Below are 26907 nucleotides of genomic sequence, written 5' to 3' on the forward strand. Positions count from 1 at the left end.
AAATTCCTTCACGCAGTTTGATCCCACTATTTTTCTTCCAGAATCTCAGAGTGCTCTTCAACATCCGCGTGGTGGGAGGGTCATCATTTTACAGCTACCTGTCACCGCAGGACAGTCGGCCGCTCTACCATCCTGCTGTTGACAGGTCAGTGTGGAAGGGGAATTTTAACCGAGGACAGAAATATTTAGTGACACTTTTTTCCCGCCTGAACGCTCACAACAGTGTCCCATGTGATAAAATATTTGGTTTTGCAAAGTCTTTCGGTTGCAAATTATGATTCTGCTGAATTCTGTTCTCTGCTGTGGGCTTTACCTGGAGCAACTACCAAAAATAGTCCATATCCGTGTATATTTTTTAGTCTTTGTCTGGTACTGGCTGGTTACATTTTTTCACTGGCTGTTAAATAAGATTACAGATAGGAATTAATTTGTTGTAGTATTAGACAACAACAAAAAAACATTTGCAGGCCACTGTTCAAAGAAGAACAAGTATGACTGTAATAAAAGAAAAGTCAAAATATTTTGATAATCAATTCCAAATATTACCTCAATGCAGATTTTCATTAGAAAATGGTGCCCAGGTCTGGTCCTTGAGAGCTCCTATCCAGCCTGTTTTCCATGTGTCCCTCCCCTAACACAGCTGAATCCAATGATCAGCTCATCAGCAAACGTTGCAGAAGCCTGATAACGCTCCTGATCATGAATCAGGTGTGTTAGTGGAGAGAAACATGGAAAACAGGATGGATAGGGGCTCTCGAGGACCGGGCTTGGGGAGCCCTGCATTAGTTATGTTATGTTATGTTATGTTATGTTATGTTATGTTATGTTATGTTACAGTAATGAAATGTTATTCAAATGAGGGGGTGGTCCTAACTTAGTTCATCTTGGGTTGAACTATTCGCCTTTAGGTTGATCGACATGTCAGTCGATGTCAAACTCTGCCCATGCCACCGCAAGGGCTGAGAATTCATGCACACGAAACAGTGGACCTTGTTGGATACAGAAAGTTGTGTGAAGTTGTCAAGCAACTAGACATTGAAGTTGCAAGTTCTGGTGACAGTGGACAGGTTTGCTGGAGCCCTCCATGCAAGCTGTCCAGACTTCCTTTTTCACCGACCTGCTTGTGAGTGAAAGAACACCACTGGCCTGAATATATGACTGAAATGCGGATAGCCCATACACACCGTTGAAGTCACTGGGCGGCCATTTTTCTCCTCCCATCTCGTGAGCAGAGAGAGAGTTCCTTAGATCCCAATATTAGATTTTGCAGAGGCACCTTTTGTTGAATTACAGTTATAATTCTTTAATAAAAAATATACAAGTTTCCTCCTGTAAAGATCATTAAGCATATAATTGATACATTATTTAAGGTAAGTTGTAAAATGTCTGAAATCCTCTTGTTTATGTTTAATAAATATAAAACATCATACATCATGCTGTTTCTACTAAGTACTGTCTCAAATGTTCTCCAATTTCGATACTGTAAATGTATAGGTTCGTATGCCGAGAAACGTTTGTTGGGAGGAGCAATATGGCGGCCTTGCGACTTCAAGAGTCTTGGCCTATCGGCTATCCAGTGATATATTCAGATCAGTAGAGAACGCTCCACCGTCAAAATGCAGTGTGGAGCGGCGAATAAATTGATCCACGCTTGGCATATATTCATGTTGTTTTTATTTGTATTATTATTATTATTTTTATTTTTTTTTAATTATATTTCTTATGTCCAGTTTTATTTTCACTTTTAGTTATTTTTTTATTTGGGCATTTTTGGTCCTCCATAAATCACATGGATACAACAGTTACAGTAGTTAAAAATTCTAACTTCATGTCTGTGCTTCCTGGAAATACTGACATCTAGTGGACAAATGCTATATCAGCTATTCACACCGTGATCAAATTTTTAAAATAAATTAAGTCTTTCTGATGAGTATGTAGTACCCAAACCTGCTGAAGATTGAAGAGCTCCATCGCCTGATGACCTGTCCAGGCTGTATCTGCATCGCTCCCTAATGAAGACAAACGCCATAGAAAATAGATAGATGGTCACGCATATTGTTGTGTCTGTCTTTTAGAGCTTTGAAACTCTGCAGCCCAGGAGGACCGCCACATGTGAAGCTCATCATTGAATGGGAGTACAGAATCAAAGACTGGTGAATAGGCTTTAGCTTCCGCTTGTCATTTTCACATTTAACTCCAACTCTCCGTGCGCTCGACTGAAATCTTATTTGCATCCTGGGTTGTAGCCTGTTTGGGAACATTCAGGAGGAGGTGGTGAAGGATGCTGACAGTGTGAGGAATCAGCAGCAGCAGCACGTCCAGCAGTACAGCTGCACCTTGGATGAGTGTTTTCAGCTCTACACCAAAGAGGAACAGGTAAGTAACGTATAAATATGTAGCATTTTTAATAACTTGTGACTCCCTAACATCTAATGGCATAGCGTGGGAGGCCAAGCGTATGCTGTGAAAACCATTCAAAAAAACAACTTAACTATTATCCAACACAATTTAGGCCAAAGAAAAGCAATAAGAATTCCACTATATAAAATTATCTGCCTATAGCATAAATGAAATGAACCTCGTAACAGTGCTTTACTATGCCAAAGTGGCTGTGAAATGTTGTGAAAGGGGTCATCAAGGAAATAAAAATATTCAACATACCTTTCAGCTCGCCCCAGATGATGCCTGGAAGTGCCCGCACTGCAAGCAGCTTCAGCAGGGCATGGTGAAGATGAGCTTGTGGACGCTACCGGACATCCTCATCCTCCACCTGAAGCGCTTCAGGCAAGTGGGCGAGCGGAGGAACAAGCTGACCACGTTCGTGCATTTTCCCCTGGTGGACCTGGACATGACGCCGCATGTGGTGAACCGTAACCACGGGCCGCATCAGCCTCCGCCTCAGCCGGGTTGGAAGCAGTCCAGGCGGTCCGAGCTGGCTCCCCTTGACTTCCTGTACGATCTGTATGCCGTGTGCAACCACCATGGAGGGATGCACGGGGGGCATTACACAGGTCAGATATCAAAACTGTCTTCATCATGAATGTGAATGAATAACTTATGTGTGAAAGTGACCAAAGAAAAGAACGAGCAAAATTCAACTAACATCAAGTAACATTTTAAGATTAGTATAAAAATTTAATTAAAAAAAAATAATAATAATAATTGTGCATATTGAAAAGGAGTAGAAGTAAACTTATTTACTCCTACCACTTCCTTATAGTCCTTTATAACTTTTACAATATAGTCAATAGTAATATAATATATTAATAGGGAGAACATGCAAAATCCACCCAGGAAGGCCGGAGCCTTGACTCGAACCCGAGTCCTCAGTACTGGGAGGCAGAGGTGCTAACCACTCCACACCGTGCCACCCCACAATAAATACATGTCGTGTATATTATACACGACATGTATTTATTGTATTATATATTTATGTATCATGTATATTATGGGTGTTTTGTTTTAATTGACAATACAATTTTTGTACTGTATCAATATTTCTTGTGCCCGCGTGGGTCTTCTCCGGGTACTCCGGTCTCCTCCCACATTCCAAAGACATGCATGACAGGTTAATTGAACACTCTGAATTGTGCCTAGGTGTGCTTGTTAGTGTGGATGGTTGTTCGTCTCTGTGTGCCCTGCGATTGGTTGGCAACCAGTCCAGGGTGTCCCCCGCCTGCTGCCCATAGCCAGAGGGGATCGGCTCCAGCTCCCCCCGCAACCCTTGTGAAGAATAAGCGGTCAAGAAAATGGATGGATGGATGTAATCATAAAATGAAATATTCTGCGAGTCTTGGAAAATAATCAGTCAAAATGCTCCAATTATTAGGCATTATTGGGTTGGCTGCTCTGAAAACAGCAGGCACTGAAAAATTAACAATAGACAATGACAATATATAGAGTACATGGGCTTGTGTGCATATGCCCTTAATGCAAGTCAGTCAGGCGCACAATAAAAGGTTGAACATTTTGCAAATAATGATCATCAATTCTCCCAAAGCTATGTGAACTAAATAATCGTTTCACTTGACAAAGATTCTGAATGAAAAATGAGGGCACCAGCTGGAAGCTGTAACTCAACCTTGTTGTTACTGTGATGGCAGCCTTTTGTCGAAACTCTGTGGACGGCCAGTGGTACAGCTACGATGACAGCAATGCTGAGGCAGTTCCAGAGGGAGACGTGTGCACGCGAGGTGCCTACATCCTCTTCTATCAAAGAAGAAAAACAATACCGCCGTGGTCTGCAAGTTCTTCACTCACTGGTTAGAATTGGTCATTTTTCTCTTGTGCACTAGCTTGAGTCTTGGGATATAAAAAAATATATGTTAATATTACAGTAGCTTTCATTTGTTTGTTTTTTAATTGATGGTTTTATTTAATCCACCACCCTTAGTATTTGAACCGAGTAGTTTTTTTTTGTTTTTGTTTTTTTAAGACTACTCACAAATGAGAATATTGGGCTTTCGGGGGGGCATATCAGGATGAACCTAAAATTCACTGTAACTTTCACAGGTGATCTTCATCTGACCTTCACTAAACTTTTTAATGCACATCAAACTGTTCAATGGAGATCCTGACGTTGACGTCACGCATCCCAAAATGGCCGTTATAGCACGGCCATTTTGGCATGATAGAAAACACATCTGCCAATTTGAGTAAACGGCACACTTGAACACTGATTGACAGCTGTTGTGGAGCAGCTGCCACAATAAGAGGCACGAAAAAAGATGCTCCCGGCTATCAAAAAAAGAATCAGTAGTAGCCAATGTTGCACTTTGTACATGATTGCTGAATCAGCAGATGCTAGCTGGTACCACACGCAAAATGTGGGGGAAATAATCATTTTCGTTCATTTGTGCTGATACGGTTTAATAGATATTACACAGTTGAATTTAATAACTGACCAACACCATAAAGAAGACTTTTTATGGCATAAATGATGGCGGCCGCGGCCGATTTAGCCGCTAAGTTGCTAACGTACCTAAATAAGACAGCAGCACTTTCGTCAAACTGCTAACTTGGATGGTATGTTGAGCACACATAAGAGAAAGTCACGTGACGACAGGATCTCTTGACATGATTCATGATAGCAAGATGACAACTAACAATTGATCAACAGTACGTCATCATTATGAGACTTCAAACAGGATGTCAGAGGGAAGTGGCTAATAAGCTTAGATTATCATCAACAGGTTGCAACATAGACACAGCGACACTGGAGAAGACACAGAAGGCATGGACGTGAGCGTCCTAACACATGTTTGTTGATTCATGGTTCAAACACCTGTTGTGAACGTTGTCTTTTAGCTCCTTGCTCGAGAACAAGCTGAGCAAACAGGACTGAAACTTTGGGCAATTGGAAATGTTTGTCTGATGGGGATCATCTCTACCATCTCTAGTAACTAACAGTTTGTTTGGTCATGTTGCAGGATCCACCAGCTCAAACGCTTCCGACCACTGGCTCGTGCGGTTGACGGGGGGCAGTGACAGAAGTGCCCCGGTGTCAGCGGCATCCATCTCGGGGCCTCCGGAAGCTACTGATCGGCCAGTGTTTGAAGAGTCCCGCAAAACTGCTGACACAAGTGAATATATAGCATTACGTCTTGTGTTGTCTTTGTCACACTCACAAAAACTCATTGTGCTAACATATTTCTCTTTAATCCTACAGATGGATTTGAGTCCAAACCGTTTGTGCGTGGGACCCAAGCAAGGAGCGTCAGCATGAGATCTCCAACAAAGCCCAAGGACTCTTTCAACAAAGTCCTGCCGCTGCGATGGTCCTTCGGAGCTAAGGAGCGTGTGAAGCATTCGGTGGAGACTCAATCCGGGGAGCTGGTGGAATATCTGGAGTCGGGCCGCCGTCCGCGATGCACCAAAGACCCGATCGTTGCGCTGGTGGCCACCCCGCCTCAAAGGCATGCCCAGCGCAGAGCGTTTGAACAGGAGTGCAGCTCGCCGAGTGGCAGTAGCCTCAGCTGCGCGGAAACATGCTCCTCCCCCAAAATCCCCGAGGGACAGAGCAGGCCTGCTGTGGGGAGACACCACAGCAACAATATCAAAGGCAAGGATAATGGCTGCCTCAGGGTGAGGTCACCTAATAAACGAGCCAGGCAGGAGCAAGGCTGCGGCAGGACTTTGGATGTCCAACTTCAGAGAGCGGCTTTGTTCGGAGCGCACATCAGCAGTCATAGCGCGCCTCCGAGCAGGGATTCCACACTGAGAAAAAACAAGGTCCATTTCGGCGGGAGCACCAGATCCCCGAAAGATGCGTTCGAGGCGCAAAGGGGGCATGAGGGCGCAAGCCACGAGAGCCTTGCCGCCTTTTTCAAACCCGCTTTCATTCGGAAAGACGTCCCCAGATCGCCGCTGGCAGATCACGACGGGCGCGTGAACGGTCATTTGGGCAAGCTGGCGAGCGGCGATTTCGCCAAACTGTCCCTCTCCAACGGAACGCTGAGCGCCTTGACAAAAGATGAGCGCAAGGCCAACGCGCTCGCCGGCCGCAAGGTCCAGCTGCCAAACGGACAGGCCGCGTGTCACCACTGCGTCGACATCAAACGCGCTCACAGCTCCGGCAACATTCAGACTAAGATGGACGCCACCTTCCACAGGTGCGCCTCGCTGCAGAGGAACGGGGACGTCACGGCCCCGCACCGCGGCCCGCTCTCGGACAAGCCCGGCGGATTTGCCACCCTGCAGAGGACGCCGTTCAGTACCACCTCCCTGGGTAAGCGCAGCTTTGGAAGTCACGGTCGTTAGTTCATGAAAACAAACAAAATAAATATAACTAAAATTGAGAAAACCTTTTAAATTAAAAATGAGAGTGCTTTTTGAAGAAATTATAAACTATATTGTGAATTATAATTTTACATTTCTAAAATTAACTAATTAAAATGGAAATGTCTGTTGGGGTTTTTTGTCAATGAATTTCATACATGAGTTTTCTTGGTTTATTACAAATGTATTTATTTTATTTTTTTGTACTGTACGGCCATGTTTCATTCTGTTCTGTCTTCCAACTCTAAAGAATGGACGGTTAGAGCCTTTGTGTTTGCTCACTCACTTTATTTCACAGTGTCTCAATAACACACTCTACTTCCGCTGTGTCACAGTTACAACAGTCCTCCCGGAAACACGCACCGAAAGACTAACAATCCTATCGTAACAGGCCATACTGAAGAAGTCAGCCAGCCGTTTGGGAATTGTACTTTGCTTGATTACACAATATTAAGTAGGGTTGATGGCACTTTTTTTTTTTTCTGACCAATACCAGTACGAGTGCTCAACTAGTAGTAGTTACCGAAACAAATACCAAGCAAGTACTGATACCACTAGTACGTGTTTGATAACAAAAAAAAAAATCCCCCACTAGCAATTTATTGAAATAGATGTGAACTTTCTATTCTTCTAAACTGTCTAATTTTTGCTTGTTGATAGTAAAACGGCCATCGGCGAGTACAGATATCTTGAAATAAGGCCGGGTATTAGACCAACACCTATACCTAGTATCGGTACTCGCCCATCCATAACACTAAGTGACCTTTTTTTATTTTTTTAGTCTTGCATAGTTGTATTCAACAAATACTCAATACCTTAAATAACTAGACTAAGTTCAATTTCTGGAGAAATTGCGTGGGAATGCTGAAAGCTGAATTCTAATAGCTGAATGCTAAGCTGAATGCATGTGGAATGCTTATGAAGTAAATTGAGAGATATATTATGAAATGATGACCTCCTGGTTACTGGACAATGAGCTTTACCAACTGTGCCACCGAGCAGTATCAGACACCTGGTAATGATGATAAGTTGTATGTATGGAAGTGGGCATGGAAAGTGTACTTAGAAAAAGTTAAAAAAAAAAAAAAAGTGTGGAGAATAAATAAAAATCACAATAACATATGTGGAAATGCTTCAGCATTCCTACAATAATAATAATAATATTATTATCATTATTATAAATAAAATTTAATTAATATGAAAATTAATTCAAAACCTAATTGAAACTTACTTGAAAACCAAAACTAGGAAACCCCTTCAAAATACAAATTAAACGTAATTGAATTTAAAAAGAAAAATTCTAAATAAAATATAAACATAGTGGAAAAAATATATATAAAAACTAAAATGAAAAATCTACAATTATTATATAACCCTGTTCATTTCAATACAAAAAAATGTGGGGGGGAAAATATTCTGGGGCTTAGGCCACTTTGAACAGTGTTATTCTTGTTCATTGATGTTAGCATAAGAAATGCTAATTTTGTTGAGTAACTAATCTCCAGCTCTATTTTCCATCAGTGCCTCTGTGACATCCCACAATGACTTCTGGACCGTCAGAGACATCACCCATCGCAAGCGTCGCTGGAAAGGAGTGTCTTCTCTCCTCCGTTTATACAGTAGTACTGTTACTTCTTACCTGTGTGTGTCTTAAACTTAATCTATGCAGAGTTGAGTTACTGCTGTCCTTTGTAGGAATTGTGCCGGTGGACTTTGTCTCCTGCTAATGCATGAATTTGGAATACAGTGAACCTCCGCGTGGCAAGGGACAAGATCGAAGTCAAGAAGTACTTCTCTGTAGATGAAGCTCTTCATTCACTTCAACAAAGTTCCTTGACACCATGTTACCACAGAATGACTCCAAAGTAAATAGTATTACTTTGGCAGACACATACAAATTGTGAATTGGTGAGTTTTTCCAGCAAATAACAGAGGATAGTTTAAAAAAAAAATGGTGAATAGGGGAATTTGTGAATTCTCAACCCCTTTTATGCAGAGGTTCTCTGTATTTTCAAAAGCTGATGCGTGTGATACATCACACATGGAAAGAAGAATAGGTTCATCTAGTTTTTCTACACTGAATGAAAACAAAGCACTGTACATTGGCTGATCAATCATTATGTTTTTGTAACATCATTGCACTTTTATAAAAGGGTGGATTTTCTTATAGGACTTAACTTGTACGTCTTTCCAAGTTTAAGAATATTGACACTGTTCTAAATTTGACAGGTACTGTTTGAAAAGATGTTCTGTAGGAATGTTTTATGAGGGTGTACAGATGAACCACAAAGTATTTGGCAAATATCCTCACTTGGTTAAGAAGTGAAACTTTATCTCTGAAAAACATCTTTGCTTACACGCCAACAGAATTTGTTTTATTTATTTTTGCACCCAGCAGTGTGTGTTTGCTTATTATAACTGTGAGAATTATATACAACAATTAAATTAAACGTAGTCTGAACATATATAATGATAGTCACTGTTAAAGTTCAATAACACAGCAAACACAAACGTTAGTACTCCTTTTTGTGAAGTAGGAGGAAAAGCACAAAATGAAAGGTGCTCCTCAAACATTTGAATTAACCGTGCCCACTTCCTAAAGGCTTGCACTGTCTGTCCGTTTCAATGTTGTGTTTTATACATTGTAAAAGTGGCACACTGGGAATATTTGCATTTGGGAATGTGGAGGAGGGACACGCCTTGCAGCAGTGGCCTAGTCAACACGCTTCATCAAAAGGTAATGAAGGATGCTTATAGATTCTATTTTATTACTAACTTTTTTACAAGTCTACATTTTGTATTGACATATAATGTCAGAAATGTTTCACGCTATTATGTGGACAAGGTTGTGGTTAAACTGGACACAATACACAAAAGTCCCTACACTGGACTTTGTATATCTGCTTCATGTTCTGACATTTTCTGGATTTCACATTAAACACGTTTTTTTTTTTTTTTCCTCACAAGTGCATTCATTTTTGTATGAATTATTTACAACCTACATAAAATGCATTTGACTTGTCCACTCAATTTTGCCTACATTGTCCTATTTCCAAACTAATGTTAGTGTAGCAATGATTTGAATTAACAGGAAACTTTCCGTAACTACGTACACTTTGCAGTATGCACACTTTGGCATCAAATGTGCATTCTGTCACGCGGACACGTCATTTCTAAAATTCTGCAGGGGCATTTTTCCATCTGCAATATTGCCCATCTGAACATCCCATGGAACGTCTCTGGAAATTTACTGGTACTGTATTTTTATTTTCTACTTCAACGTAAACGGAGATGCCCTGCGATTGGCTGGCAACCACTCCAGGGTGTCCCCTGCCTACTGCCCAGAGCCAGCTGAGATAGGCTCCAGCATCCCCCGTGACCCTTGTGAGGAATAAGCGGTCAAGAAAATGGATGGATGTAAACGGAGAGGTGTTAATTTAACAACACTCATACTGAGTACATAATGCAGTATGTGTTTGTATTTTGAATTATTAGTGTTATTGTAGCAATTAAATGACATATTATAAAACTGCTTATAAAAGGTTCTGAATATCTACGTATAAGCAGAAATTCCACCATATAACTGTAATAGTCACAGTTACAGGAAGCTATGTTGCATGAATGATGACGCCCACCCACATAGTTCCTGCAATGTAAGTAAAGTGCATAAACGTGCACAAAGGTCAATCCAAAAAGTTTTGACTTTCGAGGTACGTTTTACATGTGTGTAAAAAAAAAATGGATGAATTTTACATAGTGATAAGTAAAGGCCGTTCGACTTTGGAGTTAAAAATTGATGTCATAATTTGCACTGAAGCCTCACATCATGGCCTGAAATCATATTGCAAACACCGCTTGGTATAAAACAAAAAAAACAGTCGGAATAATTTATACTAATAATTATATTTGAAGACATAGTGCTATTTATTTTAGGTGAGCTCTGCCTCAGCTAAAGTCGTCATAAATGAATGCAAAGCTGTCGTTCCCGGACGGTGTCGCTAAATTAACTCTCACCACCAGGTGTCAGTAGTGACAAGGTATTGTCTCTGTTCCAGATGGGCCCAACGTTGAAAACCAGATGGCTGAAAATGATAACAAAGTACCACAAGCACTTGTAAGTTCTTTTTCTGGAACGATTTTATGCAGTTTTTGCAACTATGACCAATAATTTGCTTAATCTGAGTGAATAGCAGCTTCCTATGTTTCTCATCAGAAGAATATGTGAGGCCTACATAATTAATTTTTCAAATGATAGTGACATGCATCATCCTGTGTTTTTCAGCGTGGACTTCTTAAATAATTGTACTAATATCCATCCATTTTCTTAACCGCTTATTCCTCTTCGGGTAGTAGGCGGGGTATACCATGAGCTTGTTGCTAGCCAATCCAGGTGAATTAGAATGATTGTATGAATAAAAGCAACTATTTTACTTCTTGTTCCATCTAGATATAACTTAAATGAGGGCATTGAGCGCAAAGGTTAGCTCACCCCTGAAGTAGATGGAATCATATACGGGCGATTGAGGTCGTTTGGTGGTGACAGACAGTTATGTTAGGAGGATAGAAGCGGAACAGCTTGGGCGGGCGGAGTTTCGCTTCCTACAAGCGCAGGCTGACATAAATAAATAAATATGATACATAGACTTCTCATTGAGCAAGTTGACATGTTGCTCCCAAACGTTAGCAGGTCAGCCATATTGGATGTGTCAGATCTGCCAGTGCGAAAACTAAAAATGGAAGCAAATGGCCTGAGCTTTACACAGTAATACATACATAGTGCACATTTGCACCGAGTTAACAACATCTCTCACTCACTCCTTTGCACACACACTAATATAGTTGGGGAACTAAATAAGCATAAACAAATGTAACTTTTAATCTGATGATAATGAAAGTTTATTCCTTACATTGTTTAGGATGGCACCATCAACAAATTCCAATTTTTTTCTCAAGTGTTTACCAATGAATGTAACATTATTACTCAATTATGATGATGAATGTTGAAATAAAAATACATTTTAAACTATGAGTTACTGATGGTGTAGTGATACATTCACATGACCTCAGTGTATAGGCAGCGTAGGTTCAGTGCCCATTCTGTGACAGTGTGAACGTGAGAGTGAAAATGTATTTGTCTCTACATGTGCCCTGCAACAGACTGGCAACAGTCCAAGAGGGTGTAGTCCACCTTTCACGTGAAATCACCTGGGATAGGCTCCAGCTCACCCGCAACCCTGTACGAGAAGTGCAGCCTGGAAAATGGATCGATAGACGGACTTCATCTGTGTCTATAGCCTATTAACCTACTAGGATGTAGATGTGACACATATGTTTCCTGAATAAAGAGCACCAATATTTACATTTCATTGTTAATATAGATAATTTTCTCATGTCACACACCACCATGTTAGAGGACAACATATTAATGTTGGCAATTTGATTCAAAAGTGTGAAACTATATTAATGTTGGCAATTTGATTCAAAAGTGTGAAACTATTATGGATTCACTACACGCAGACTGTACGATTTAAAGTGTACAGTAGAGTTGATGCTGACGGCTAAAAATGTGAGGACTGTAGGACTGAAATATGTGCTACTTGGAACTGAATTTGAATCATTTATACAGTGGTTGAAATTAAATTCAATGATTTAAGTTTACCAATTTAAAATTCTAATCAAAAAATGCTTCAAATTATCTTTTGGCACATTATTTCAGGCCAGATGCCGTTCTATTTGGCCACATACAATATGGCGTCAACGTCAACAGCTACAAGTTCTAAGGTCTATAATATCTACGAGGCTGACCCTCCCAGCTCCGTGAAAGGAAGCGGAAATAAACGTCGTCAATCTTATGCTAACAGCTCGAGTCAGGCTCCGAGGACGGGCTGGAAGCGATACATGACACACATCGGGGATTTTTTTTTTTGGGGTTTGTTTCCGCCACCAAAACCAAGAACGAGGAGCGGGTAACAGCGCGAAAGGGATTTGTTTTTTTTGTTAGGGTTGTAACATCGACGCGGAATATATCGAGTGGTGAGTTTGCGTTCTCAACGTGTCAAAGTTGTGTACTGTTTCCTTTTCGCGACGCAGGCTAGTCAAGTTGAGTGAGGCTAGTGGGGCTAACTGTGCCACTACGCTAGCAACAACAGATTGCGCTATGAAAAAAGGTGTTTTCTTCCATGTCATATTTGCCAACGCGAAGCTAGCAGAGAGATTCCCCGTCGTTTAACTGCTCATCGCTTGAAGTTAAACGCGCGTTCACTTGTTGACTAATGTCGCCTCTTCTTCAGTCGGTTATGATACATTGGTGGAAGTGAGTTGGAGAATCACTTTGCATTGTAGTTATTGTTATCCGACCGTTAGCCGGCACGCTAACCTTAGCCTCCTAGTAGACTGGGCGCAGTCTTTTAGGGGCTAACGGGCAAAGTCTGTGAGAATGCTTGAAAGAACGATTTTAAGACAAAAATATTATTTCTGTAATGTACATTTCAGCCGACACTACTGGAGAAAATGTATCAAGATTAGTGGCAATATAATCACGACTGTGCCACTTAAACGCCAGTCCTTTTTTTTTATGTACTGATAAAATGAGTTATTAATAACCTGTCTGTCGATCGCTTTTTAGATGGGACTGGTTGCGCGGATTTGCAATCAGCGAGTGATTTTCTTGCACGCTCCTAACGATTTTTCTAGAAGTGTCTCACATCCTCTGTTGCAACGTCTCAACACTCGAAGCGGATGAAACGTCCCCTTTTATTTATCTATTTATTTTTATAAGCGATAGTGTTGACGAGATCGTTGTTCGCTTTTGGCTTTTGGCGTGCAAGTCTGGTTTAATGACCTGAGGGATCATTCGGCTGTATTAGATTGACGCTTATTTGTAAACAACTTAATGAGATAACGCAGCTTTATCCGTTTAGCAAGTGTAGGTTGAGCTAACGTATCACTGACGGCTCTGCATAATCTCTAGTGTGCACAGGTGTTTAGCAGTCTGACGGGGATTTATTTAAATGTCCTCAAACGTTATTCCTTATTTTGAAGCAAAAGTGATTAGTGTCATTGTCATATGTCTGCTTGCATGAGCATGTGCACATCCCAGCTTATTCTGAAGACTATTTCTCACAAACCTCTACACATTTTTGCCCAGCCGGTCTTACTCAGCTCCATCTTTCCTCCCTATTACAGGAACCTTGCTGCGACCTTTATGTAAGGTCGAAGCCCTAAAGCAACGGGTCACAGACGGGAGGAGAGACTCGGGAGCAAAGCATCTGGCGGTAGAAGCTGGGATAAAGCACTGTTTTTATTTTTTTATTCAGTCCCTGAATCCCAACTTGAGCTAAGACGTTATCTTGCACTCACGCCATGGAGGCCATTGCCAAATACGATTTCAACGCTACTGCCGAAGATGAGCTTAGCTTTAAGCGTGGAGAGGTCCTTAAGGTAAGTGGGAAGCATTTGGTTTTCATTGGAGGGAAGGGAATACTTTGTGTGGCTTTATGTAAGTTTTAATGCCATCAACCTTGACATTACAGTGCCTGGTGTTTTGTTTTGTTTTGTTTTTAATGCATGTTTTCCAAGCTTATGAGCAGTGTGGAATGAACTAGTTTGCATATGAATATGTGGTCATGCAGCACGCTCAGTTACTGCTGTATGCACTGTTTTTCGTGTTTCTTTTATATTTCTGGCTTAGAAACTTTTTTCATATGTAAGTATAGGGGGGAAACCCCCCTCCCTTTTTTTGTGTTTTTTGGCATTTGTGCGTTCACCCATTTGCATTTATTTTTTTTTAAACCAATTCATCCTCTTGTTAATATTCTTGTTTATTCAGAACACTCATACTCTGTTTTTATGCTTGGGCCAAAGTAGGGCTGTGCAATTAATCGAAATTCAATTACGATTTCGATTATTACCCTCCACGATTACAAAATAGGCATAATTGTACAAAAACGATTATTAATAAACGGCAGTATGTATGACAGTACACGGGGCTGTGAGAAACCACATTTCAAAATAAACCTTACTTTACCAAGTAGTATATGTAGCTCAATGCATTGTAGCACTTTTATTTTGAAGTTGTTACCGGACGCGTGTCATTGGGGCTTAAGATGTGCGCCTCTTTTTTTCTTGTTTGTGAACAATGACAATGTAAATGCACCAAACTGTTGGGCCAGACATCAGTAACACAACAGCAGTATTAGCCGTCATGCGCAACCCTAAACTGGACGCTGGTTTGTCCGCCTTTTCAGCTGCGTTGTTGATTAATGATGAACGAATCGAGTCAATGAATGTGAACGATGGGAAAGGAGTCTTTATTGACAGCGGACAACGACAAGAACAGCTTTAATTAGACAATAGACAATAGGCAAAGCAATAGACAGCTTTGCCACTATCTTGTGGCCTCTTGGTGCCATGGAGCGCTGTTGAAAAGTGAATTGAGGAGTTTCCTTTTGGACAATTGTGGCTTTTCGCTATTCGTGGCAGGGTTTGGTCTCATCCCAATTTGGTGTTTTGTGTGAAAATGCATGTCTGTTTTCCATGAAATGCAAATATAAATACACAAAAGTCAAACGCCCAAATATTCAACCACCATATACATTCAACCCATCATCATTCATGACGTGTAATGTCATAAAATATAGTGTGGCTGAAGCTCATGAGCCTGACACTCTTGTTCATTTTCTTTTGCTTTTTTAGTAAAAAGCTTGATAAACATACAACCAGGACTCAGTGATATTCATTGTTACGTCAAAAAACGTCTGGCTGCTCAGTTCAATATGAGCAATGCAATGAGTTCAGTATCAGTTGCGTACATAAATACATGTTCATAAATATACACTATGAACATTCACTCTGTAAAGCTTTTTACAGAATCAAACCCAAATGCTAATTTATTTGTGCATCCATCAGAGCTCAGTAAGGTTCCGCTTTGGGCTTTGCTGTAATATTTCAGACAGTGTGCTCCTGCCAACACTCAAAAGTGGCTTTGGATTTGCAGCTAGCCTAACTTCCAAGTCATTGGCAGAGAAACCCAGTGGAAGGATGGTTATGTAAAGGAGGAGTGGGCAGAAGTGCAGAACAGCTCACAAACATATTTTTGGAGCAAGGCATAGCAAACTACGATATGTATTTACTTTTAATTTTACACTTGATGGATGGGCATCTTCTCCAGAGAGCCAACTATTTCTATACACACATTTGAAAATTAAGTTTTTCTTAATCAGTTCCCTTTAAATTAATAAATGCCATACATGTTTCAAAATAAGGTAACAACAAATATGACATAAAACTGATGGACCTTTGCAATCTAATTTCCTATGAACTGTTAATTAATTCTCTTGAGTTTCTGTGGCAGAGTGTAGGCCCATTAGTTTATTTTTTGGGTCAGTATATGGAGTGTACAAATTAATTCAAGCCTCATGCTTTTGTCTTGCATCAACATGTCTCTCTGCAAACTTGATGAGATTATGATATTTTGAAAATACACGCTGCAATTTTCCTGGTCTTCTTAGGATTTAAACACAGTCATCATAATCCCTTTTGGCTACAGAAATACACATCAAGGTGACTGTTTTGGACAAGTCATAAGGTTGTGAAGCAGCAAATTGCATCAATGTGATAAGAAGCAAACCCTATATTAAGGTAATATAGCGCTCTCGTTTGGCTGCATGATTGAGTACACGTTCCTCCTTTTGAAGTCATACGCAAAACAATGTAAAATAAAAATGATTATGCTCACATTGTCTGTTTAAGTGGTTGCTGGATGGTTCAGAAAAGTTGCTAACTTAGAAATGCTGGCTGTGCTTTTGTAGACTAGCTCAGGTCTGTTTGTAGCCATGTTGTGTAAGAAATGCATATCAGCAAGGGCTATGGAAGGTGCAAAAAAAAATAATAATAATAATAATAATAATTAATTAATCGATAAAAGGATTGAATGGCCCGGCCCCAATACTGTATATATACTGTTTGAGTCCAACTGTCTGTGTCAGCGTGCTGGTGCAGGGGAGATACAGCTCAGTGAACACTGAACTGAGCAAGTATTATATTTGCATATGCATGGTGATACAAATAGTGATGTTTTTTTTCTTTGTTGAAATCCTATAGATCAGAAGTTCTCAATCAGAAATGTACTTGTGAAATGTCCAGTAATTTTAAAAAAATTGTTTGTTTGTTTTTGAGTAAGTCATAGGGCCACAGTGTGTGCATGCATGGTGGTGAAAAATGTTGTTTTTTTTTTTTGTTTTTTTTTTTAAAATACCGTTATATAGTTTTGGACTGAGTGTACTGTACAGTAATAATCAGGAGTTACTGGAAGCCACAAAAACATTTATTTTTAGTATTATATTACACATTCACGCTGATTATTTCTTCTTTAGTATTACTCAATTAAATAAAAATCCACAGCTAAAGTTGAATGAAGTTTCTTGGCAGTTCAAACGTTCACATACATCTGAAAAGTAAAAGAAAGTCTCCTTTTCCTTTCAGCAGAATTATCATGCATCATGAAGTGGTTTCTTGTGCTTACCAATCATCCAGGTCACTTTGAGTGAGCATTCCTGTGCCTTTTGCTTTTCTGTCATTCACAAGGTCATTTTCGCGCGAGAAGCCCCATATGACTTTTTTTTTTATTTTTTTTTTAATGACTTTTTATTTGATCAGTTCATTGCTCTAATTTTTTTATTATATTTATTTTTATTAATTTGTATTTTCCATCCATTTTATTGACCGCTTATTCCTCACAAGGGTTGCGGGAGGCTCTGGAGCCTACCTCAGCTGGCTCTGGGCAGTAGGCGGGATACACCCTCGACTGGTTGCCAGCCAATCGCAGGGCACACGGAGACGAGCAACCATCCACGCTCACGAGCACACCTAGGGGCTATTTGTATTTTTTATTTTTTATTTTTTTTTTTATTTATTTTTTTTAAATCTCGCAGTGGTGCTTGGTTTCACATTTAATCAGAGCAACCGTTGTTTTGCACAAAAGACACATTGGCCTTTTGCTCGAAGAAGGTAAGATAAACATGCCATTAAATCAGCGATTATTAGAGGGGAAAATAAATCAATAACTAAGTAAATAAATAAATAAATCAACGATTATCAGTGTCCATCTTTTGCTCACTTGCCATTTTGATGTCTGGTGTGGCATCTCTGCTGCTGCAAAGACATTACGTTACCACTGCTTGCACCATGAAAAGTGACTTGCGTTTTGCGTAGTTATCAGCCAATCAGTGCATCGTTGCCATCGGAATGACAGCCCTTAATGCAAGCGTGAGTGCGCGCAACATCACGCGGTCACACACACACACACACACACACACACACACACACACACACACACACACACACACACACACACACACACACACTCTCTCTCTCTCTCGCTATCTTGGCCAGTCAAACGTCAGTCACTCGTACTGGCATGTTTCTTTTCCTTTTTTCCCCCTGGGTCCACAAAAGATCCAGACCACGGTCCGCTAATTGCGGACCTGGGCTGTAGATAGTCTGCACACCCTTGTTCAAATGTAAGGCTGTTGTGGGATTAAAAAAAATGGAGCCAAGGTGATCTAACTTTTCTCATCTTGATGTGACCTAAGACCTGTACAACTCCAAAAGAATGACCACAATTCAAGAAGTGAAAACAAACTACCATAGCTATTTAGTACATGTGACAACAATCTATATTAATGTGTCTGTGCCTAAAGCCTTATCTTGGGAAAGAAAGGCTACCTTTTGCAAAAAATAAACACTTGAACTCTCAAATGTATGTGGGAACATGTGTTGCGGTTCAATGAAACCGAGTTTGAACTTGGGGCATTCATTCCAAAAGGTACAACAGATATGTTTGTCACAGATGCAACACAACACTGTTCGTCACCAAAAGAACTCCATACTTGCAGTCGAGCATGATGGTGGCAGCATCATGCTTTGGGGTTGTTTTTCTTCAGCTGGAAGTGGGGCTTCAGTCAACTTGGTTAGAAATACACTACCAATCGTTGTTAACACAAAACCTCAAGAGAAAGCCAACTAGATAGAGCATCTTAACTTTATTTGGCCATAATCAGAGGCACTTTGAAAGGCGTGAGCAGACACACATTTAAAATGAGCTTGAATGTGATTGGTTAATTCTGAACACAGCTGCATCTCAAGTTACTAGAGATGTTTGTTTTTACTTCCCCTCTCAAATATTTCACCCCCGCCTCCAATTTACTTTTATAGGTTATAGGTCACATTAATGCTGGACAAAGTTATTTTTATTTTTTTTTATTTGTATTTTTTTTTACCATCTTAGGCCCTGTTTAAAAAAATCACACACACAAAAAAAACACATTGACCAAGGGTGTGTAGACTTTTTATATCCACCGTAGAAAGAGACAGGAAGGTGATTTAAACCAACAATTTTTGTTCATTATTTGATGTGCACGTGTTTTCCTTGAAATTGTATCTTCTGTTTTGAGTGCACTGACTGTATGCTCCAACAGTTTAGCTGAAAACCAAAACATTTCTATAGAAAAAGAATGCTTTTAATTTTGCAACCAAAGCTAAAAGTTTGGAAGTCAACCGAGAATTTTAAAATCTTGCCATGTGAACCAGACTTCAATCTTGAATGTGACATTCATTATAATTTGAAGCATGTACAGATAGGAATGATTTATTTCCTTTACAAGTCATTGTTGTACACAGGTATATTGAGGGGAGAATTTCATATTCTTTTCAAGTTTTTTTCTCTAGAGGGAAGATGAATCTAAAATAGACTGCCATAATACTGCCCCCGGCACCATCCACAATTCATCTGAATCATTTGTTGGCTGCTTTCCCAATTGGACTAATTTGCTTTTTGAAGCAGGCATGATGTTCCTTCCCTCTGTCGGCTTGAATCCCCCTTTCTCTCACCCTTTCATCTTCTTTATCCCGCTTCACTCTTCCTCTTGTTTGCTCCCCTTCTAACTGCATCCATCCTTTTACAGCCATGTCTGATTGAGACTGATGCACGGTACTATAAACATGGAGCCATGTTATATCATATAACATTTTCAGGAATTTCTCCCTCAAAGATGAATTTAACAATGCCCATGATATAAGTAATATCCTAACATCATGGCTGCTTCTGTACACAACCAACAACAAAACCTAATGTCTGCTCAAATACAAGTGTGAGTAGACTGACTTGAAGACAGCACTCAAGGTCAGATGTGCTCTGTGGTCCGAAAATTAGGCTACCAATTGATGAAGCAAGAATGGTGCCAATGTGTATGTAGTCAAAGCAAGCCTTCTGCCGATCCTGATGCTAAACGGCTCTGTTCCAAGGACAAAAGGTCTCTCATGAGTGCCTACTGGCCTTGCTTAAGTTGAGCATCTACTTCTACCATTTTAACTGTCTTTGAGAGATGGCAGCAGAAAGTACATGGCATGAATAGGAAAATTGAGCTTGCCCTAAAGTACAGCTTTTTTTTCTTTTTTGTTTACATGCCATGAACTGCAATAAACCCTAAGTTATAGATAGCCTACTGTACATTTCCCAATACTCACGATATTTTCATTAATGGCAAAGGAAGAGAATACAGTCGTCTTTACAGTTCTGCCGCTCTACATTTACCTTTTATCATATTTAATTCATTGAAATCACTCCCTTGAAGGTGATTGCAGTTCAATCACTGTTTTGGATATACTCTGCATCTGTATTTTGAGCTTTTATACTTGCTGATAATAGAGAACTCAAACAGATATTCATACATTTATCCGAGAGACGTTTCTGTGGGCTTGTAAGATGAAAGCCCACATTGTCCGCTGTCACTAGGATATTTAGTAATCAGGTTCCACAACTAGCCTCCAGCGAGCAATCACTGCGTCACTGTTTCACAACAGCTGGCCGCCCTGACCAAGCTCCCCTCTAATTTGCAGCCTTGAGTCATTCAGCAACGTTTAGTTCTGTCATTTGCCGTCTCATGAGTCATGAAGCAAACTATCACAGAAGCATATCGCAGCATCTTCTTGGTGTGAGTTGGCTATTGAGGAAGACTGTGTTGTCAAAAATCGACAAGTGATTTGAATGGTTGTTAAGCAAGTTGGTGTATAGACTCCAACAGAACGTTATGCTGAATCTTGCATATCCTCTGTTGTCCTTCATTTTTACGTCCGTTGATTTGTAGGCAAAGCAGAACATCTTCCTGAAGTCTGGCCACTGCCCCAAGCACTGTTCTCATTTCCTCCTTAAATAAATAAAGATTAACAGCCCGCCGTGCTGACAAAATAAGCTCCTGTCAACAGATCTGGGAGCTCTGTGTCAACAGTTATAATTAAAACTCATTGTGCTCACAGAGTTCACTACCTACAGATACAGACGGCTATATACCTCGCAAGTGCCAAAAGTTAACCATCACATCTTGGTTCTTGATAAATGAGGATCATATAGCTTATTTCACCAAATCAAAATATTTGCATTAAGAAGCAATGTATGTATGTTTTACACCAGATTAACGACCAGCCTTACTAAGAAAGCCTCTACTGAAGGGAATTCCAGTCATTGCCCAGCAGAAACGTCCACGTCAGTGTTATCAAATAGAAAAGCACTGTACTACACTGGAGCTAAAACACAATGTTTAAGGGGTAGAATGTTAGCGTGGAAGATCCATTTGGACTGTGTAGCACTACTGCCGGTTCCCTGCTTTGAAAGAACACACTCTGTTAGCCGTTAGCAGCGAGCTAGGTTGCTCAAGCTCTCCAAGAAGTGTCCATGGGCACTCTCAAAACCCCTGTGACAGCCGAATGGATGCCATCTTGTCAGTTGGAGTGACCCCAAGCCACTTGATCTTTAGATGTGAGGCGTATTTTATTCAGCAACTCCAGAAAATAGCTCGCAACACAGTCACACTCTTGGCTCGCTTTTAGCAGAGCGGAGCCTCTTTAGTTTGCAGTAAAGCGGTGTCACTTTACAATCAATGCACATCCGAGAACTTAACAAAATAAAAGCATTCAGTGTTGTGAAAAGGAGTCACGATAACACAATTTAGCAGTCATAAATTAAATGAGAATTCATGTATTTGTGGGGACTGGCGTCAAGACGTATTTTACAATTTTAATATGCAAAAGTTTGCAAGTTACTTAAAGTTAAAAATTAAGGAGCTCTAAATATTATGGTCGTTTCCAGTAAAGTTGCGTCATTTTTACAACGCACATCCGTGTCAAACTTAACAAAATAAAAACAGCTAATGTTGTGCAAAGGAGTCACTGTAACACAATTTAGCAGTAATAAATTAAATAACAATGCATATGTTTGTGGGAACTGGGGTCAAGTTGTATTTTACAGTTTTTAAAATGTGCAGAATCAATAGTTCATGATAAAAATATTTCAGCTCTTAATATGAAAAGATGCACTGAGCTGTCACCATTGTCTTACAAACACAACTATGCCATATAAGTGACAGAAAAATGACCAACACAAATGAATGTGAGACTTGTTTTTAGGGGTGTGAATTGCCTCATACCTGACGATTCAATCCGTATCACGATTCATAGGTCACAATTCGATTCGATACCGATTAATCCCGGTATGAATTTACAAGTCGATTGTTGCGATCTTTTTTTTTTTTTACTCAAATTTAGAAAATACCATTCAGTAAACTTGTACTTGTACACTGTAAGATTTGAATGAAGTTGTATTATTTATTGATCTGAAACTTCAGTTTTATAACTGTGAGCCACTGTATTTAACAAACAGGTTGTAACCTTTTTCATGTTAGAACAGCATTGAAATAAAATATTAAGGCTTAATGTTCCATTAATATAACATTCTTCCATGCTTAAGGTGTGAAAGTTAGACGTTTTGTTGAATATTTTTCCATCAAAAATGGATGTTAAAAAAATCTATTCGGCTGCCTATTGAATCGATTCGAGAATTGCGTGCTGTTGTATCGCGATATATTGCCGAATCGATTTTTTTTAACACCCCTACTTGTTTTTATACAGTACAGTACCTATTTTGAATAAAAAAAAAAAAAAATGAATTGTTGTGAAATTACTGAATCGATGGCTAAAGAAAATACCATATTTCTGTTAACATTTCTTCCCACTTTCATGTTAACAAGAGTGTGAAAATTCGAAGAAAAAAAAATGTGTACACTTTATTGTAAATTTAGATATATATTAAAATAAATAAAGTAAATTGTCATGCGATTACGATTAAAAAAAATTTATTCGACTGCCACCCTTTGCCCTCTCTCTCTCTCTCTCTCTCTCTCTCTCTCTCTCTCTCTCTCTCTCTCTCTCTCTCTCTCTCTCTCTCTCTCTCTCTCTCTCTCTCTCTCTCTCTCTCTCTCTCCCCCTCCCTCCCTCCCTCCAGTAGTTTTTTTTTTCTTTTTTTTCGCATCCTGTTTGTGTCAACGCCAGCAACCCTTGTCTGTATCTGCCACAATATTGTACTGCCGATGCAGAGAAGAGCAGTAGAGTTAGACTGAGGAATTGTCATGCAGTCAATCTCGGACGTTTTTGTTTTGTTTTGTTTGTTTGTTTGTTTTTTTGTTTGTTTGTTTGTTTTTGTTTTCTACCTCTTGCCTTGCTGTTTTCATTTTCAAACGTTGTTATATTCTGGCTAACTATATTTTCTATGTAAAGCCCCACCAATGTTATCCTAGAAAGAAGCTTTTAGCCTGTTGCCTCATTACTTTCTAGAAGCCTCTGCACCCATCCCTGATTAATGGGTCCCACACTGCCGATTACTCATTGAACTATTGATCCTCCTCTAAGGAGAGTGTTTTATCAGCGCTGCCTTTTCATACCAAAACGTCAGGAGAATATACCCGGTGCTTTGATAGACAAATCCAAATCCATGCTTTTACTAAGAACTTTAGGGCTACACAAATCGGCTCTGAAATCTTGGCTGCTTGTGTGCCTTCAAATGGGGATCTTAGGGGTTATTGAATCTCTGCCTGGTTTATTGGTAAATGGGCTTTCACTTGTATAGCACTTTAGCACCTACAATGTACTCAAAACGTTTTAGCACTGACTCCTCATTCACTGACTCAAATGAGCACTAGAGGTTGTTGTTTGGTGCTTGTTTTCTTCTGACCCACCTAAGTCATTGAACGTAAGATTTATAACATATTTGGGCAAGGTTTATTGTTAAAATGTTGAGCTATGTCATTTTAATATACCATATTTTCACGACTATAAGGCGTACCATATTAAAAGACCCAGTCTCAGTTACGGGTGCTATTTCTGTATTGAACACATATAAGGCGCAGGGCACTATTGGGCACAGGCACGGTTAAACATACGTTAGCTCAAAATATATGGTAGCATGCTTTCACGCTAAAACATCCACTAGCATGCTAGTATTTAAAAGGGCAGCAGAGCAAGTTCGGTGTTTATTTGTACATTTATTGAATGTAAGCAGTGAGTTTGGCTATACTTAAAGTATTTAACAATGTACTCTCGTTACTTGTGATCAATCCTTATCCACAAATCCCTCAAAGTCCTCATCTTCTGTATCTGAAGCGAACAGCTGAGCTAGTTCTCCATCAAACACGTCAAGTTCCCTCTCGTCATTGGAGTATTGTCAGATTTATTAGTATTAGGGATGCAGCAATTAACCGGTTTTACGATTAAAGGGGCTGTCTGGCGGTTTCACTCAGGAAAATGCACTTTTTAAATGCAGGATTTAAACAAACTAACTACTTTTCAATTTATAGATATGGGCTTTTCATAATGTGTGGAGTTGATTTTGACCTAAACCCCCACACCCCCAGCCTGTATTTTGCCAGTTTGTGTTTGTTTTGTAAACAGCGGGACGTTTCAGTGGAAAGACAGTGTTTACACCCCTCCAGCCAATCGCAGAACGGGGGGTGGCGTGTCGCAAACGGGGCCGGGCGAACGTGACAGCTGCGTGACGTCACTCCAGCGGCAATTTGAAAGCACGCACGGATTTTTTTTTCTTTACTCACTCATTCACACACGTAAGCTTCTATGAGTGAGCGAGTGATTGAGAAAAAAAAATAAATAAATAATCAGTGCGTGCTTTCAAATTGCCGCGGGAGTGACGTCACGCAGCTGACACGTTCTCCCGGCCCCGTTTGCGAAACCCCGCCCCCCCCCCCCCCCCCCCCGCCCCCCGCTCCGCGATTGACTGGAGGGGTGTCAACACTGTCTTTCCACAGAAACGTCCCGCTGTATATCTATAAAATGACAAAATACAGGCTGGGGGGGTGGGGGTTTAGGACAAACTCACCCCCACATGTTATGAAAAGCCCATATCTATAAATTGAGAAGTAGTTTGTTTGTTTAAATCCTGTATTTAAAAAGTGCATTTTCCTGAGTGAAACCGGCAGAGAGCCCCTTTAACCATGTTTTTTAAATCTCAGGATTTTCTAACCGCAGCCGTTCAACCACTGTTATTTCCGCTCACAACAGCTCTTCTGTTTCCACACGGTCCATTTAGCGAGCGCACAACAACACAGGGCTTAGCAAATGTGTAACCCACCTCACAAAACTGAAAAACCTTATTAAAAACAAATAATAATAATAAATCATGGGCAGGCATTGAACGTGTCACTCACAAAAAGTGAGGGAACACTGTGTGAACGTACCTGAGTATGTCAATCTCTTGGCATGACTAATCGATTTACACGCAGTGTAACCGTTACACCAATGTAAAGTTTGGTTATTCTTGGTTAGAGTGGTCATGCCTAGAGAGGGACAGAAGGATGATGTCGCCAAAAGGTGGTGCAAAGGGCAGGGCCGACGGGGTGGGTCCCTGAGCGTACACATGATCGACACGTCGTATGCACACACGCACACTCATCCACTTTCCTTTGCACGTCATTTGGTCACCACAAGCATTATTGCAATTGATTGGTAGAGTCTAAATCTCTAAAGTAGGCCAAGTTTATCCTGTTTACCGCATATACTGTGCACCCTCAGGAAGATTTAATCTTTTGGTGATGGTTTAAATGAGGTCGATTGGTTCTCTTTTTTTTTTTTTTTTTTTTTTTTTTTTTTTTTTTTTCTTATTTATTTAAGGTAAGGTGCAATAGTTGTCAGATCACAACGGTAGAATACACAACTCAGGTCAAACTGAAGGGCACTGACTACTTGTGTTATTGATGTCATGGATGATGACTATTATTTGTGCATGGTTTAGTAGGGCTGGGATTGAAATATCGATATATCGATATTGTATCGATACGCCTTTTCATATCCCTATATCGATATCCTCCACCACCCCCGAAGCCAGCTGGGATAGGCTCCAGCACCCCTGTGACCCATGTGAGGAAAAGCAGTTAAGAAAATGGATAGATGGATGGATGGATGTCACAACAATGTGAATGTCGTGTCAGGTTTTTTTTTTGTCACTTTATTTACACAGCCTGTACTGTGGTTGTAATTGATCTAAATTATTTATTTTTATAAGGCCATTTTAAACGAAACAGGTTACAAGTGTAACTGCAATGGATTCAATTCTTAATGTAAATGTTCATATTTTTACTAATGCATTAAATTAGAGTAAGAAGTTTGTACTATTTGCAGCAATGGTCATTTTGACTGTCTAAAATAGCTACTGCGTGAATTCCTCAACTGAAGCGAAAATTGTTGTGAATTGAATCGATTCTGAATCAATACCCAGCCCTATGGTTTACTATTGTCTGACTAGTTATACCTCAATTCCATGGTGATTACATTACTATCCTTTGATTTAGCTGGTAGGTTGAAGTGGAAAATGTTGAAATGACTGTTCTCCCCGTCTACTTCTACCATGTTTGCACCACTTTTTTCTTGATGCCACTACCATCATGTTCCTGGTCCCAGTGTGCATGGCAAAACATGGAACTCACAAAAACAATACAAACATAAAGATGTGATTGTTCTCAACGCACATTTTCTATGAATGATTGCCTTTCTTTCTCTAAGGAAAGCGGTAATATTGAAATGGTACCACACTGCTGGATTCTAGTTTTTTGTTCTGATCAAAGCAGGAAACTGTGCAAGCATGGGAATGAGAGGACAAGTTTCACTTTCAGAGAGGATTGATGCGGGTTACATAAATAGACATTTGATTAATAAGCGAGCACAAATGCAGGACAGTACACACCTGACAGGAACATAGCTTGCTTGACTGCTTTGCAGCAGAGATGACCTTTTGAT

At 40.0% G+C, this 26907-nt stretch overlaps 2 protein-coding genes across 3 annotated transcripts in view; both read left to right on the top strand.

The window, feature by feature from the left end:
- usp43b (ubiquitin specific peptidase 43b) overlaps positions 1-10403 on the top strand; it is a 90453-nt gene extending 80050 nt beyond the window's left edge. The window contains exons 9-16 of the mRNA XM_077500928.1: positions 42-145; positions 2076-2153; positions 2247-2376; positions 2669-3011; positions 4104-4262; positions 5430-5582; positions 5669-6727; positions 8299-10403. Coding sequence (XP_077357054.1) covers positions 42-145; positions 2076-2153; positions 2247-2376; positions 2669-3011; positions 4104-4262; positions 5430-5582; positions 5669-6727; positions 8299-8309 — 2037 coding nt within the window. The 3' untranslated portion in view covers positions 8310-10403. The remainder of the gene's footprint in view (positions 1-41; positions 146-2075; positions 2154-2246; positions 2377-2668; positions 3012-4103; positions 4263-5429; positions 5583-5668; positions 6728-8298) is intronic.
- A 2210-nt stretch (positions 10404-12613) lies between these two features.
- Positions 12614-26907, top strand: part of grb2b (growth factor receptor-bound protein 2b) — a 30354-nt gene continuing 16060 nt past the window's right edge. The window contains exons 1-2 of one of the 2 annotated variants that reach the window (XM_077500941.1): positions 12614-12810; positions 13963-14217. In XM_077500941.1, coding sequence (XP_077357067.1) covers positions 14140-14217 — 78 coding nt within the window. In that variant the 5' untranslated portion in view covers positions 12614-12810; positions 13963-14139. Of the gene's footprint in view, positions 12811-12943; positions 13091-13962; positions 14218-26907 lie in introns of those variants that run through there. The other variant, XM_077500950.1, reaches the window with a different exon arrangement.

The sequence above is a fragment of the Festucalex cinctus genome, chromosome 1 (genome assembly GCF_051991245.1).
Source record: "Festucalex cinctus isolate MCC-2025b chromosome 1, RoL_Fcin_1.0, whole genome shotgun sequence".
NCBI classification, from domain to species: Eukaryota; Metazoa; Chordata; class Actinopteri; order Syngnathiformes; family Syngnathidae; genus Festucalex; species Festucalex cinctus.